At 43.6% G+C, this 15,952-nt stretch overlaps 1 protein-coding gene across 14 annotated transcripts in view; it reads left to right on the top strand.

Annotated features, from left to right (window-relative positions):
- The first annotated feature begins 231 nt into the window (after positions 1-231).
- Positions 232-15,952, top strand: part of ARFGAP1 (ARF GTPase activating protein 1) — a 33,129-nt gene continuing 17,408 nt past the window's right edge. For 9 of the 14 annotated variants that reach the window (XM_048820806.2, XM_048820805.2, XM_048820802.2 and 6 more), the window contains exons 1-7: positions 3,274-3,368; positions 7,463-7,526; positions 8,651-8,760; positions 10,287-10,458; positions 11,714-11,814; positions 12,765-12,851; positions 13,650-13,746. In XM_048820806.2, coding sequence (XP_048676763.1) covers positions 3,340-3,368; positions 7,463-7,526; positions 8,651-8,760; positions 10,287-10,458; positions 11,714-11,814; positions 12,765-12,851; positions 13,650-13,746 — 660 coding nt within the window. In that variant the 5' untranslated portion in view covers positions 3,274-3,339. Of the gene's footprint in view, positions 332-2,152; positions 2,313-3,273; positions 3,369-4,738; positions 4,915-7,462; positions 7,527-8,650; positions 8,761-10,286; positions 10,459-11,713; positions 11,815-12,764; positions 12,852-13,649; positions 13,747-15,952 lie in introns of those variants that run through there. The other 5 variants (XM_048820797.2, XM_075118695.1, XM_075118694.1 and 2 more) reach the window with 5 other exon arrangements.

The raw sequence follows: 15,952 nt of genomic DNA, 5'->3' as shown, positions 1-15,952 counted from the left end.
TCTCACGCGTGCTGTCTGGTCCCCCTCACTCTCCCTGTCCCCCTCTGGGTCTCTGTCTGTGTTTGAGTGTCCCTCTCTGAGCCCGTGTCTCTCCGTCCGCCCATCGCTGTCTGTCTCCCTCTTCCTCCCGCCTTTGCCTGGGCGTCCCTGTCTGCGCGCGCCCCTCCGGTGCGGCCCGCCCCCCCCCGCCCGCAGGCCGGGCCCGAGGGGGTTAACCCCGTCCCCGTTCCCAGCATGCTTTGCAAACCTGCAACGTCGCCGGGGCTGGCGGCGGCTGCGCTGTGAGGAGCCGGGGGAGAGCGAAAGCCGGGGCCGCCCGCTGCCGCAGGAGGTACAGAGCCGGCCCCGGCCCCGGGCAGGGACCTCCCGGCCCCCGCCGCACCCTCCCTCAGCCGGGGGACCCCGGCCCGCCGTGGGGCATGTCCGGCCTCCCTCAGCCGCCCCCGGGCTCCCCTCAGGATCCCTGGAGCCGCCCGCTTCCCCCCGGCCTCCCTCAGGCCCCTCCCCGCCCCCGGGGCTTCTTGGCCCTGGCCTCCCTTCAGCCCGATCCCGGCCCTGGCCTACCCCTTCCCGGAGCCGGTCCCCCCCTTCCCGGAGCCGGTCCCCCCACCCGGCCCTGGCCTACCCCGCCCCCCCCCTCCCGGAGCCGGTCCCCCTCCCCGGCCCTGGCCTACCCCGCCCCCCCCCTCCCGGAGCCGGTCCCCCTCCCCGGCCCTGGCCTACCCCGCCCCCCCCCTCCCGGAGCCGGTCCCCCTCCCCGGCCCTGGCCTACCCCGCCCCCCCCCTCCCGGAGCCGGTCCCCCTCCCCGGCCCTGGCCTACCCCGCCCCCCCCCTCCCGGAGCCGGTCCCCCTCCCCGGCCCTGGCCTACCCCGCCCCCCCCCTCCCGGAGCCGGTCCCCCTCCCCGGCCCTGGCCTACCCCGCCCCCCCCCTCCCGGAGCCGGTCCCCCTCCCCGGCCCTGGCCTACCCCGCCCCCCCCCTCCCGGAGCCGGTCCCCCTCCCCGGCCCTGGCCTACCCCGCCCCCCCCCTCCCGGAGCCGGTCCCCCTCCCCGGCCCTGGCCTACCCCGCCCCCCCCCTCCCGGAGCCGGTCCCCCTCCCCGGCCCTGGCCTACCCCGCCCCCCCCCCTCCCGGAGCCGGTCCCCCTCCCCGGCCCTGGCCTACCCCGCCCCCCCCTCCCGGAGCCGGTCCCCCCCCCGGCCCTGGCCTACCCCGCCCCCCTCTCCCGGAGCCGGTCCCCCCCCCCCCGGCCCTGGCCTACCCCCCCTCCCGGAGCCGGTCCCCCCCCCCGGCCCTGGCCTACCCCGCCCCCCCCTCCCGGAGCCGGTCCCCCCCCCCGGCCCTGGCCTACCCCGCCCCCCCCTCCCGGAGCCGGTCCCCCCCCCCCGGCCCTGGCCTACCCCGCCCCCCCCTCCCGGAGCCGGTCCCCCCCCCCCGGCCCTGGCCTACCTCGCCCCCGCCCCCCCCGTCGGAGCCGGTTCCCCCCCCACCGGCCCTGGCCTACCTTGCCCCCCCATCGGAGCCGGTCCCCCCCCGGAGCCGGTTCCCCCCCCCCCACCGGCCCTGGCCTACCTCGCCCCCCCCCGGAGCCGGTTCCCCCCCCCACCGGCCCTGGCCTACCTCGCCCCCCCCCGGAGCCGGTTCCCCCCCCCACCGGCCCTGGCCTACCTCGCCCCCCCATCGGAGCCGGTCCCCCCCCGGCCCTGGCCTACCTCATCCCGCCCCCCCCCACTTTCAGCCCTTCTCACCTGTCAGGGAGGGTTCTGCAGGAAGCTCGCTGCAGCCCCCCTCCCCGGTCCTGGGATGCGGAGAGCCCCGGGTTTGAAGTCCTGCCCCTTTGTGTCTCTAGCTGTGGCTGTGACAGCGCCTTGTTAGCCAGGGTTAGGGCTGCTGGGTCATGTCCCTTCGCCAGCATAAGCCTTGCAGACGGTAGCCACCTTCCAGCCATCAGTGCAGCTGGGGCCCCAGAGCCACCACACTCTGGCCTCTCCCCAGTGATATTGATTGTTTGCTCTGGTGCTTTAAAGGCAGAAAGGAAAAACCGTATTGCTTTTTTTTAAAGTAGTGCTTCAAATAAGACTTAGTCTGTTGGATCTGTTTTTAAGAGCAGTGCTCTTCTGTCTCTCTCCCACCCTCCCCCCCCCACATAAGTCTTCTAGAGAGGAGAAGCCTCCAGCCTCATTAGGAATCTGGTCATGTTCTGAAATGGTCTTCAAGAACGGAGCCTGGATCTGAGTATCTCAGTTTACAGGCTTCATTGGGATGTGGATTCAGAATCTCTTCCACCTTCTCATCTTGAGCTTAGTTTCAGGTAAGATGGTTGTGCTGGTCAGTGTGGAAAAGCATCTAACTTGGAAAAAATGGCTTGAGAATGTTTGTCCACCAGTTAAAACCATTTTAAAAAGTTATGCCCCGCAGACTGATATCACCATCTTACCTAAGACATCTTTAATCCTGATGAAGTCTGTAAACTAAGATATCTGGAATCTATCCCATCACATTGTTTACTTTTTACGTAGTATCCTCTATATGGTGTATTGCAAAACTCTTTAGAGTTTCAACCATATGACTAGTCCACCATGTCAGAGTTTCAAAGTCCTGCTGTAGCTGTTTTAAACCCTGAACATCATAATTGTACTTGTAGATCAGCTACTTCTACTACCACTTCACTACTTTGCTTTTAGTAAAACAAAAGGATGATTAATAGATGATTTGGGTAAACATGATTCTTCAGTGCTGAGGTAGTCAGCATGGATGACATCCTGGTTTGTGGAAATCATTGCTGTAGGAAATACACAGAGTACACTTTTACTCTCCAGTGTGGAAGCAGGTGACTTGAATATTCAAGACCAGGAAACAAAACATTCCAGGATACTTAATATACTGATCCATTGTAAATTTGTTCTGCTGTAGAATGTTAGCTGGCACATTTAGTCTAAAATTTCATAGTTAACTTGTAGGTATGTTTGCCATAAATACACAATTCAGACAAACTTTCTTTTCCATTCAATATTGAATCTTCTTTTCCTCTGTAATATTGGAGGGAATACTTTAAACAATTACATTCCTTAAAGAAAACTTATTTCCACAAGATAAATGTTACTTTTCTTTATAATTTGTTCTCTGCCTTTTCAGTATTTATAATTTGTAGAAAATCAGGAAAACAGTGTTTAGTGTACTGAAGAATAGAGGCAGTGGTGATTAGGTGACTGCACAGTGGTTCAGTAATTCAGCTATACTGTAATTTAAAGTGTTCTGTGTCCACAATGCAGGTTCAAGGAGCCAAACTTCCAAACAAAATTACAAATTCTAATTGTTCTTGCCAGTTCCTCAGCTGAATGCCGGAAGATGACCAATATCTGCAAATGTGTGTGTAAAGCTGTGAACTCTTAGTGTATTACTATGGTTGTGGCTTGACTTTTAGACTACAGCAGAACCCTGTTTATCTGATCTAGTTGGGACCTGGGGCCAGATCATATAATCAAAAATCTGGAGAAACCGTACAATAGGAAAGTGCAATGCTGCAGCGTCATCTAGCGGCCCCGAGAGATATTGCCCTCTTCTGGACCTTTGTGCTCTTGTTGTCTGTATAAAGATTGTTGGGTAATGGAGGGTAGAATAAACAGGGTTCTGCTGTATTTCTAGGTTGACTTTAATGACTGTGTGATGCTTGGAATAGATGAACCCATAATTGAATCACATTCACATAGAAAATAAACATTGGGGGGACTAGATGACTTGGGATTTAGAGGACTACTAGTAAAGAATACTGGAGAGAGACATAGTCTGAGCACAAAACTAGGAGCCAGGGACTTCTGAATTCTAATCCTGGTTCAATAGGTCTCTCGTTAGCTCTGGGTAATTCACTTAACCTCTCTCTGCCTCCCTTTCCCTACCTGTACAATGGATATTTTTGTCTACCTCACAGAGGTGCTGTGAAGATTCATGACTTTCATAGCACTGTAAAGTTGCTGTGATCATGGGAGTCACAGCTTTATAACTACCCCTGTAATGCTTTCTTGAGTAATGGAATCCCACTTTACAGCTATGTCATCTGAATCAGGAACTTAAGTTCCTTCTCCACTTGAGTCCTCTGTGTTTTGCCAGCCAGATGGAGCCTTGTGGGTAGGGGGAGAGCAGCTTCGCAGCCTGACTTCGTTTTTTTCAACCTCCCCCATCACGCAGCGCTGATGAGCACCATGGAGGAAGGGGTAGGGGAGCAGAAGCAAAGTGTATTGAGCAGGGCAGTCAGATCTCTCCCTCCTTAACCAGTGCAAGTCTAGGCCAAAAGACTTGCTTCAGACTCTTCCTCCTCCACCAGAACCACAGTGTATCGTGGCCAGAGGAGGAGCCTAATTTCCAGAATGGGCCGTCTGTTTAGATCTCTGGCCAGTAAGGCTAGAAGGTTTTCTGATTGGAGTAGACAGCCCCTGTCTCTTTTCCCCACTATTCTGAATGAAAACCTACTCTAGCATTTCTAGATGAGGGAGAAGGAGGGCAGGCAAATAACACCAGAGAGAGACTATATCACATACCTATGCACCATTCTGCAAATTTGAAATAACAACCCTTTAAAAGAGAGTGGAGGCAGAGTTGAAAGAGAACAGAAGAAAATGATGTAACTAAATATATTCCCCACCCTCATTATCTACCAACAGATTACCACTGTTAATTAGATTAATATTTAAATTCAGAAATAAAAGACCTGAAACATTTTAATCTCTTCTCCCTGTCCAGTTTGAAATGTGTGTGTAATGGAACGAGGGAGGTTCCCCCCCTTCCCACCACTGACAAAAGAGAAAATGGAGCCCTGTACATCAGATCCATGGAAGCTTATTTGCTGCAGTTTTTGACTAGATTATGGTCAAAAATATATATCAATATATTTCCTTCTTCAAATGGATGTGAGCAAGGTATATAAGAGAAACTTTAGTTTCAGAATCCCATTGGAAAAATAGTGCAGTCGGAAAAAAGATTACTTGTCATTCTTTTTACATTATACAAGACATAAAAGCTGTTTCTGTCCTGATTAATGAACCAACAACATCAAAAAATTGAATAAATTTAAGTTTGAGAAAGGGCAGCTGAAATATTGTGCTTCATCAAGCATTAATTACAATGTAACCTAATAACACTCTTATATTTTTAAACAGAAAAGCCTGTAGAGTGGGTAATCTTTCTTGGCTCAACAAAGAATAACTAATGATGATCTGATTAATGATTAAAAAAGAACAAATGCTAGATGACGAGTATAAGTTTAAAAACAGAAGATTGTCCTCCAAATGGCATGAAAATAAACACCGCTATACAAATATTACATCCTTTATTGCATTATTTTCAATGGCCATGAATTAAAAGGAATACCTAATATAGACTGAAATCCTTCAAAGATATAAATAACCTCGTCTTTCAACAGTGATGATGTGTAGCAATTTTGTATTTATTTTTTCATGAATTACACTGAGAGAGCTGGTATTTGGATACCAGCCCTTGGCCTTGCACAGCTTTGCTGTAGCACTGCATGTTAGTGTTGTAATTCACAGGAAAGATGGTCCAGGTTAGTGTTTACTCTAAATCTGTATGGCAGGGATGGCACAAATTAAAGATTTAAGGGATTTTTTACAGGGGGAAAAACACAATGTGAAGGTTGGAAATTGGTTTGACTTTCTCCAGTTGTGGACATGTCTGTGTTTTGGAATGGTACTTAGCACTTACATAGTCATTTACACCTTAAAGTGTTGTGAATATTAACTCCCTCAATAAATTGGTGAATTGAATAAGTAGTATTCTTCTCATTTTGCAGAAGAGGAGGAAAGGATTTAGCTATTTGCTTAAAGGCACGCATTAAGTGAGAGTAAAAAAACATAATTAGAGCTGCCTCAGGCCTGTGTGTAGTCCACTAAACCACGCTTCTCAAAAACAGTAATATGGAAGTGTCACAGACAGCTGAGGCAATGCCCTTTTCTTCATTCAAAGACCTTCAAATTTGAAATGAGTCTTTGATTTTTTTTTTTAATAGGTTCAAACACTGACCCATTCTTTTCTGCTTTTTTCCTAGTCCCTCTTGTATTCTGAATGTAGTGCTCTGCATTGCTCCTAGGTCAGCCTGACATTTCTATGTCTATTTATTAGTGAATTTTGGACGTTCAAATAGCTTTTTTTGGTAGGGAAAAGCTTGGGGTGTGAAGAATTAGGAAAAAAGAGCTGGTAGTGTTTAAAGTACAGCAAAATAAATACCATAAAACCCTATTTATGATAAGCTTTGAATAATTTCCACTTATCCAAATTGTTATATTTCACCCTACATCCTAAACAAGTAAATTGTATGTAGGTTGCAATCCCATTTATCAGAATGTGTTTAGTGTCTGTCAGTGCTTCAGATAAATGTACTACATGTAAATCCAGGTTCCTTGCTGAATGTATATCCTAAAATCTGTAGTATAACTTCGCTTCATGCACTTTAGCAGTTGTTACTTTTCATGCCACTTGCAAATTGTCAAGTCTGTAGTACAGTATTGCAGAACTGATCAGAGCTTAAAGTATATTTTACATAAAAACTTACAATAATCAGAATGTATTCCTTAAAATATATTTTTAAGGGAAACTGTCAACCTTTTTCAAAATTATTTTTCATAAAAAGCAACTTTCTTAGAGTGCCCTTTAAATAGCATGTACAGAATTTTTAAATTTACATTTTATAAGGGTTTCTGCTCCTTTGCTGGGACCCTGGTTAGGGTTTATAAGGGTATTTAAGCAGGGGGAGTGGGTGGACTTGACAGCAACATAATCAAAAGTGTTTTGGGTTGCCTCTCCTGCCACCCGCTACATTTGTATGTGTATGCCTGCCGACGTATTACTGTGTAAATGTTCAGGTTTTGAATCTGCTGCTGCTAACCATATTCTTATAGAGCTATGGAAGAGCAGGCACCTGAGCCCCCTGCAAGCTCTTCACTAGTGATATTCCATTGATACATAAAACAGCAACTGTAACTGACGATGCAAAGTGCCAAATGCACACAGTAAATTGAAAAATACATATTTTTCCTTAAATGTGTTATATTAATCATAAGTTTCAGAGTAGCAGCCGTGTTAGTCTGTATCTGTAAAAAGAAAAGGGGTACTTGTGGCACCTTGGAGACTAACAAATTTATTAGAGCATAAGCTTTCGTGAGCTACCGCTCACTTCATGCATCCGATGAAGTGAGCTGTAGCTCACGAAAGCTTATGCTCTAATAAATTTGTTAGTCTCCAAGGTGCCACAAGTACCCCTTTTATTAATCATAAGTGTTTCTTGTAACAAGGAACAAATACACAATTGACTGTGCCTCTTCAAAAATTTTAGATTGTAAACTCTTTGCTGCAGGGATAGTCTTTGCATCTTGTACAAGTGCCGAGCATTTGATCAGCACTTAATATGTAAGTTGATTTAAAGTCTTTAAAATTGTGTTTCCCCCATTATAGAAACATGGCAAGTCCAAGAACAAGGAAAGTTCTTAAAGAAGTCAGAGTGCAAGATGAGAACAATGTAAGAAGGTCTATATATATATATATATATATATATTTAATTAAGCAGCAACAAATACTTTTCAGCCCATTTCAGACAACTGAATTTGTTCTCTGAAGATTTAATTAATGGTATTAGCATAGCCAGTCAATTTTAAGGTACAGATGTGGATATGTATATACTTTCATTAAATTGTATTACAATACTGTCAAGCATTGGGCATAACTTCTTTGGGTGGTTCCAGTGATTCAGTAAACCATTGGTGGTTTGTCAGCCAATCCCTCAGATAATTTTGTTTTGGGACATTGTTACATATTTTAAGAATAGGAACTTTCTATTTAAAGCATCTTATGTTTATACTCTAATGCAAACAAAATAATCTTGTCAATATGCTACCATATTTATGGTAATCTGCCTTTGAAGTCCTCCTGTACACCCTAGGGATTTGTAATTATATTTGAAACTTTCAATCAGTTGCCCCGACATGACATGATGACAAACTATATTTAGAATCCCTGCTATAGAAGAACAGAAGCTGCCCAATACACAAGTATGTTTGTTTGTTTTTTTTTTAAATGCCTCCCTGGATTGGTGCTAGAACCATGCTAGTTGCAATTATGTTTGTGACTGCTGTCAGATGGTCAGATCACTGGAACATTAATTCAGTCCTAACTTTTTCTCCGTGACATAAAACTAATTCCACCTTATTCTTTACCTGTTGGACTGTTTTCTCCCCCTCAAAACAATCCAAAAAAGCATAAATTTTGATTATGTATGTTTTGTTCTTTATGGACATGTGAAACAAAGTTATTTCATAATATATTTATATGGTGCCCTGCGGGATAGAGTGTTTAATTCAGTCTTTCTAGAGATAGAAACATCAGTTTAGCTTGTATTTCTCTAGTCTGAGTCAGTTAACATGAATGGTTCTGCCTATAAAACATTAAACCCTCCAGGCACTTTCTAAATGACTACCTAATAGAAGTTATATACATGAGGAAGAAGTCTTTAAACACTAACAACTCCTAATTCTGAATTTATTTGCTGTGAGTAGCTTTTTTATGATTTTCTGTGGCCGTACTTTGAAAGTTTTACCTGGAACAAATGATGACTGAGAGTTATGGACAATATTTTTTCTCTTATAGGTCTGTTTTGAGTGTGGTGCGTTTAACCCCCAATGGGTGAGTGTGACCTATGGAATCTGGATCTGTCTGGAATGCTCAGGAAAACACAGAGGCTTGGGAGTTCACCTCAGGTCAGTCTTGGGAACAAACACAGACCAGATTTACAATTTTCTCTTCAGGGGAAAAAAATGGAAGTTATTGCAAGGAGTATTTTTTTTGGATATAGCTGTGGAGATGCAAGTTTGCCATTCTTCAGTAGAACAGCAAATCTAGAATTTTGAAAATCAGAATATGACGTATTGCTAATCCACTGTGGAATCTAGAAACCAAAAATGAGTTAGTATTATAAGTACACATATGATAAAGTTAGGTTACGGCAGTATGTTACCTCTCCATGAACCAAATTTAATGTTATGGAGAGATTTAGGAGATCTCTAGTCCTGTCAGTTGTTCATGTTGTATCCTACTTTAAATTTGTCTGTTCTTGTAAGCTAAAGAACTCTAGTGGTACCAGATTGTCTTATTTCAATTTTAAAACTATCGTAATACTACTATAAAGCATGTATGTAGTGCTATAAATGTACATAGTGCATTACAGAACATAGAATGTATGTTGTTTATCGAGGTTCCTGTCGAGTACACAAAGTGCTTTTATGTTCTTCTAAAATGAGCCAAAGAACAAAACAACCTCTACCCCTTCCAACACAGACGCACGTGTATGGTCCTGGGTCTAAATCTAATACAGAGAGGTAGAATATGGAACAATTATTCAGATAAGGGAGGGAAAGGAGAATTCAGGAATGAGAACACTAATACCAGGAAGACACTTAGAAGTGGTTTTTAAAAGGATGGTTTGAAGGTGAATAGGGAGTCCAGAGTGTTAGTGAATAAGAAGTGGAAACTATTCCAACTGCTACATGAAAGAAGGTATGAAGCACAGAGACAAAGGGAGATGTGAGATGGATAAGGATCAAGAGAGGATAAGAGGAAATAAGCATAGAGATGTAGATGGAGCAAAGTTTTGTAGGGCCTTGGTGAAGAGGAGATCTTTTACCTTTTCTTTGATGGAATATTTAAGCATTAACAATTGGGGCCTATTTGTTTTTCATGTGGAATAATGAGCAGCAGCACTAATTTGTGGCCCAAAGCAAAGCTGAGGGACACTAATCCCAGTCATAAATGCCCTTGGATGAGGTTATTTTAGGTATAAGACAGATGACTTGAGTACCTGAAGTTCATTCTAAGTGCACTCCTGAGGGATAAGTGGTGATAAAGAGTAGCAAACAGTTTGGAAAATGTCTGGAAAATATTTTCTGTGACGTGATTTTGACAGGCAATTCAGAATTTGGGTTAGGATACGTACATTTTGTTTCATTTGTACAGACTGTTTATCTCCTTTTTAAGTGGAACTCACTATTCAAATTTTTTTTTCCAACGGAAAACTCATAAGGCTTTTTCGCTATAGTGCTTTTCCTCCCTGCAGGGTAGGAAGCAATCTCAGTAAAAGTGCAACTGCTATCAGTGGCACTTCTAAAGGCTTAATTTTTGGCATAGCTGCCACTGAGGTGTTTTAATTTTGTTTTATGGTATAATATTATAATGGGATTATAGCAATAAATAAAAAGTGAGGTGTTTCCTCTCTAATTCTGATTTCCAGCTTTGTACGCTCTGTCACTATGGACAAATGGAAAGACATTGAGCTGGAGAAGATGAAGGCGGGTGGTAATGGTAAATTTCGAGAATTTCTGGAGTCTCAGGAGGATTATGATCCCTGCTGGTCAATGCAGGAGAAATACAACAGCAAAGCTGCAGCTCTCTTTAGAGATAAGGTAAACGTAGATGAATAATAACTTGTGCGTCCTTAATGCCTCCCATTTGAAAATCTCAAAGCACTTGACAAACACTTATTAAATCTTGGAACATCTTTGTAAAAACCTGTTGCAGCTCCTGAGAGAGGATAAGCCTTGCAGTTCTGTAATCTGCAAAAAGCTTGTTCTCTAGAAATTTTCATTAATGTCGTTGGGTTTTTTTTGGCCATGGTTGCCAGATTATCAGTGGTGTAATTTGTTGTAGCTCAGTTGAAGGTAAGGGATCTATGCCAGTTTACACCAGCTGAGAGTCAGCTTGTTATTGCATCAGATTGTTGTACGCAAAGGGCCCACTTAATTGCCAGCACTTCTTTTTTGGTGGATGCAAAATGGCAGATTACTCTGCCAAGAGCAAGTGGAACCATAAAGAGCAGCAAAATCCATGCTTGCACTGGAAATATCATTCCAAAAGGAGGCTTTGTGCAATTTCTCAAAATAAAACCCCTCAGAATTCAAATACGTACCTGGAAATTGCAGAGACTTGAACACGCAGGGGTTGTGCATTTATGCTGGCCTGCACCACTAAATTGAGAAGCTACATTCTACACTGGCTAGAGCGCTTACACAGTTTTGAAATTGGTTTGCCCAGAGAGGTGTAGTTGTGCCACTTATGAATTGCTGGTCTGGGACACTCTGCAGCTAAAAGAGGGAACGTCTCAATAGCTTAAAGTTGCCTGGTTTCTCATACTGTAGTCCTTAGATCTTTACTATTTTGGGGAGCTGGGATGGACAGGTCTCTATCAGGACAGGGAAGAAGAAGGTAAGTTGGGCAACTATGGAACCTAAGGTGAAGGGGAACACAAGGGAGAACTTTGCAGGAAACAGTTGGGGAAAAGTCCAGGCAAAACTGTAGGAAAACCTCTGAATGGCCACAGCCCTGCTTTGGCTGCCTCTGCAGTTGCTGTCATTGGCTGGTTGGTTCCTCCCAGCAGTTTTTCCCCAAGACCATCTGAGAGGGAGTCACCACCTGGATGCTACTGTCCCCACTATGAAGGAGGTCTTCCTTGCAAGGCTCTGGATCTGGGAATGCTCGGAGGGGGAGCAGCATGAGCGAAACACCATTTTACCCTCTGTCCCATGCAGCAATCCCTACTTTGCCTGCTTCTGTGGCTGCTCCAACTGATTGTTGACACTCTATTGAAGGTTACTTCTACATTTTTATTTTACTTGAAAATGAGGACCTTACCAGGTTCTTAACACTTTCTCCCCTCTTTAGGTGGCTACTTTAGCTGAGGGCAAGGAATGGTCTCTTGAAACTTCTACTGCCAGAAACTGGACTCCACCTCAGCCCAAGATGGCCCTGTCTTCAGCTCATCGGTCTGTATTCTAGTTACCCAGTTCTCATACAGTTTGATCTCGCTATCTCATACAGTTTGATCTCGCTATCTCTGACTTTGGATAGGAAGTGATGGCATATTAGTTTGACCACCCTGTCCTCCCCGCTGAATCTTTTTCTGGTGTATCTTTTAGCAAAGAATTTGGGCAAGCTTCAGGTTCCTTGGCCTACAGCAGTGGTATCTAAACTTTCTTCAGTGTGGACCACATCTTAATACAGATTGTAATTATACTAGCTACAGTCTCTCCTACTTGTACTTGCATAATTTCCCAATTGGCTACTGCAGTATTTCCTTACATTCAAAATAGGAAAGCCTTTAGTGTATTGTAGCTGTCCAGAATACAGCAAATGTCTTGCCTATTTTTGTTTTTTCTTCTGTCCCATTCTTTGTCTCCCCTTTCTTCCCTGGATACACTTCACTGTGGCTGTATGCACCATCTCCCCTCAGTCATGGTCAGACACCTGGTCCCCTCTGCCACTTTCACCCCTAATAGCCCTCTCCCTTTCATGGCTGTCAGCTCTATTCTAGCTGGTGGCTCCAGTCCCTGAAGGTATCCATGTTTCTCTTACTCTGTTGTTTCTGGATCCCTGGTAGAAGCATATCTTGCTTTCAGGTGCTTCTGGTTCTTCTTGACAATAAAGAGCCAGGATTACCTGTACAAGGAACTAGAAACAAGGAGAACCAGGAACTTGTGATTGGTAAGTTCTACAATAACCAACAAGTGCTAGCAAACTAAAAGTGGTCTGAAGACCATTGTTTGTGGACTTGTCTGCAGCTTTCTTTCTCCACAAGTTAAGATACTCAGATGCTGTCACCTGATGGATGTAAAATTCTGATCTGTCTTCGGTACAAGCTTCTGTGATGAGCAAAGTCATTTGTTTCTTTATGCTTCATGTAGTTTAACTTCCTAAAAATCCTTCATTTGATTAGTTCTGCTGGACCATCCCAGAATGCAGCTGGCTCTTCCGACAAAGCTTTTGAAGACTGGTTAAATGATGATTTCAGCTCCTATCAAGGGTAAAGTTATTTGACTTGCAAGGAATGTTTATTAAATTAGACACTTCTATATCAACCATTGTGTGTCATAGCCCTTCAGAATACCCTAGACTAGGGCCTTATTATTTTCCGTCAGTTTACATATGCCTCTGTTAATCCATTGGGCCATAATAGACTATGGTCACATCCTAAATAAATAAGTGATAATACATGTCAAAGGATTGGATATAAAAGCATTAAAAAGGGTCTTTTCTTTCCTATGTATCAAGGAAAGGTTTGATGTGCAGTGAAGCTGAGGCTCGTGAGTCAAATATAGACAATAGTTTTATCACCATGGTGGCCTCCTGGTCTATGAAGCTTTCAGATTCAATAGCCTAGAGCAAAGTGTGTGAAATTCAGGTATTTAATAATGCTACCACTAGGTTCTTCAGTTAATGCAATGAGTTGTATGCAAAAAGAGACCACAGCTCTGAAGAAACTAACTGATCTGTTATACCACAGGAGAAGATTTATTGAGATGATAAAATGTGCAAGGAGGCTTTCTTGTCTGCAGTGCACATTCACTAGCTTTACATAATTGTCTAGTGGTGTTCTTACATGTTAGAAATAAGGTGCAAAAGTGGAGCTGTATGGGGGAGTCATGCACACAGTTTACCTCCACTGCTGATGGAAATTCTACCAGTCCTTTACTTCCATGTGTATGAAAATCTTTAAAACAAAGAAGCAAAAATTCAGCCGTATCTTATAATTTATATTTTCAGTCTGATAGTTTTAATGAAATGTATAATTACCGTTGTTTTCTGATGGTGTGTGATTTAGTGGCCAAGAGAATCGCTATGTGGGATTTGGGAACACAGTCAACCCTCCGAAAAAGGATGACGACTTCCTCAATAATGCCATGTCTTCGCTATACTCGGTAAGGAGATTCTTTCTCTGAGCTTTCTGTGACTCTTAGCAGTGTGTTCCTCAATTTGTAGCCCAGATTATGGGAATATGAATAGAGAGAAAATTAATAGCTGTAACAGGGAAATATGCAATACAGGTGCATCTGGGGAACATTGCATATTTCTGTTATTGACACTTCTGTGTCTTCTCAAAGCAATCTGATCAAAAGTCCTGACTCCTCCAACACATTAAGCCTAAAATGCTGGTCCAAAAGACAGGTGGAGACAGTCCTAAAAGGATTCCAAACATCTTAACACTAAAAGAATTGACCACTCTACTGTTGCCAAGGAATGTGCAACTACAAGTAGTGAACTGTTTACCAGGGGCAAGAGATGTCCTAGTGATGGGTGACGGGAGTATAAATAGACAGTTTGGTGATACCTGATTTAAGGAAAAATGTGGGGAGATTTGGATTTTCCTTTAAGGATTGCTCATATTTGTAAGAGTATGTAATATCCTTATTCCCTTTCCCTCCAACACTCTCTCGGTGTCGGTCTCCCCTCAGCCATAGAAGTCAAATACCCATTGCAAATGGTTACTTTCTGCATTAAGAACATACATATAAAGTCTGAGCAAACTGACTTTTGCATTTCATGGAACTCCTGAATGGGTTACATCTTTAAGTGAAACCAACAAACCTCCCTGCCCCATCCCCTGTGGCTGCTTTTTTGTGCTCCTACTTTCTTCTCTGTGACCTGATGATCCCATCAGAGATAATTCTAGCGGGTCTGGAAGGTTTCCTTGGGTTTGCAGCTCTCATATTTGACACATGCCTAGGTGTTTTGCTTCCTAGAGTTTATTGCATGGTGAATGCAATATTTCATTACAGCATCGTGACCTAGTGTAGAGGCATTCAGACTTACATCTGCATTCATCTGAACACAACCCTTCAAATACAGTTTTGTACTTTCAAATATGGGGAAGGAATGGGGTAGAAGTTCCATATGGCACAGGATTCTAAAGAAGGGTGGGGGTCATTGGAAAAGGTGTTCACAAATGGGTGAAAAAATGTTTAGTATTCACATTACATATCAAATTCTATAATTGACACAATTCACAAGCACATGCCTTACGTACCTCTCAGGTTTTTTTATAGTAAAATACTGCTGTATCATCTAAATCAGTGGTTCTCAACCAGGGGTATGCATACCCCTGGGGATGCATAGAGGTCTTCCAGGGGGTACATCAACACATCTGGATATTTGCCTAGTTTTACAACGAGCTACATAAAAAGCACTAGCAAAGTCAGTACAAACTGAAATTTTATACAGACTTGTTTATACTGCTCTATATACTGACATGTAAGTACAATATTTATTTTCCAATTGATTTATAAATTATATGGTAAAAATGAGAAAGTCAGCAATTTTTCAATAATAGGATGCTGTGACACTTTTATATTTTTATGTCTGATTTTGTAAGCAAGGAGTTTTTAAGTGAGGTGGAACTTGGGGGTACACAAGACAAATCAGACTCCTGAAAGGGGTACAGTATTCTGGAAAGGTTGAGAGCCACTGATCTAAATCTTTGTCAGACATTATTCAAATGTGATCTGATTGAAACTAGTGACTAAAATGCCCTCTTGTGACTAAACACACAAACTGCAGCTTAAACACCTTTATGTTAACATAAACACCTGTGGTTGAAGTTTATAATTTGCTTGAATTCTCATCTGATTGAGGAAAACAATTTTCTTTATAATGTATGAGAGGAATTTGCTGTATAGTTGATGCTGATTAGGCTGAGATGAGAGAAATAGTTATCAAACCTGCTCTATAAAGAGCATCTGGAATTTCAGTTTAGGTTGTCTGTTGTCCCGTGAGCCTACTTTTAACATCAGAATTACAAGAAATCTTGCCATTTGCACATCAGCACCATCACTGTCATTCCTTTTATCAGAATGAAACACAGCAAGATGAGACTACTAATGAAGGGATTTTACTGGAGTATTTAAAGGGACTGTTGAGTACAGACCCTCCAACTTCTTTTATGGACTAGCTAAATTCAGTGGAAAGCATGATGAGCAAAGCACCCTGATCTTTTCTTGTATTATTTTCAGTTTTTTTGCAGAGATGCTCACAAATGTCCATGTACCACTGGAATATCTGTGCTTCAAAATTGGCATACTATATGGGGCAGTTATAGGGGTATATCTGATCCATGCAGCTGTTGTTAAG

This window comes from Caretta caretta, chromosome 13, assembly GCF_965140235.1.
Source record: "Caretta caretta isolate rCarCar2 chromosome 13, rCarCar1.hap1, whole genome shotgun sequence".
Lineage (NCBI taxonomy): Eukaryota > Metazoa > Chordata > Testudines > Cheloniidae > Caretta > Caretta caretta.
The sequence above is the reverse complement of the archived record's forward strand: the minus strand, read 5'-3'. Positions and strand labels throughout refer to the sequence as shown.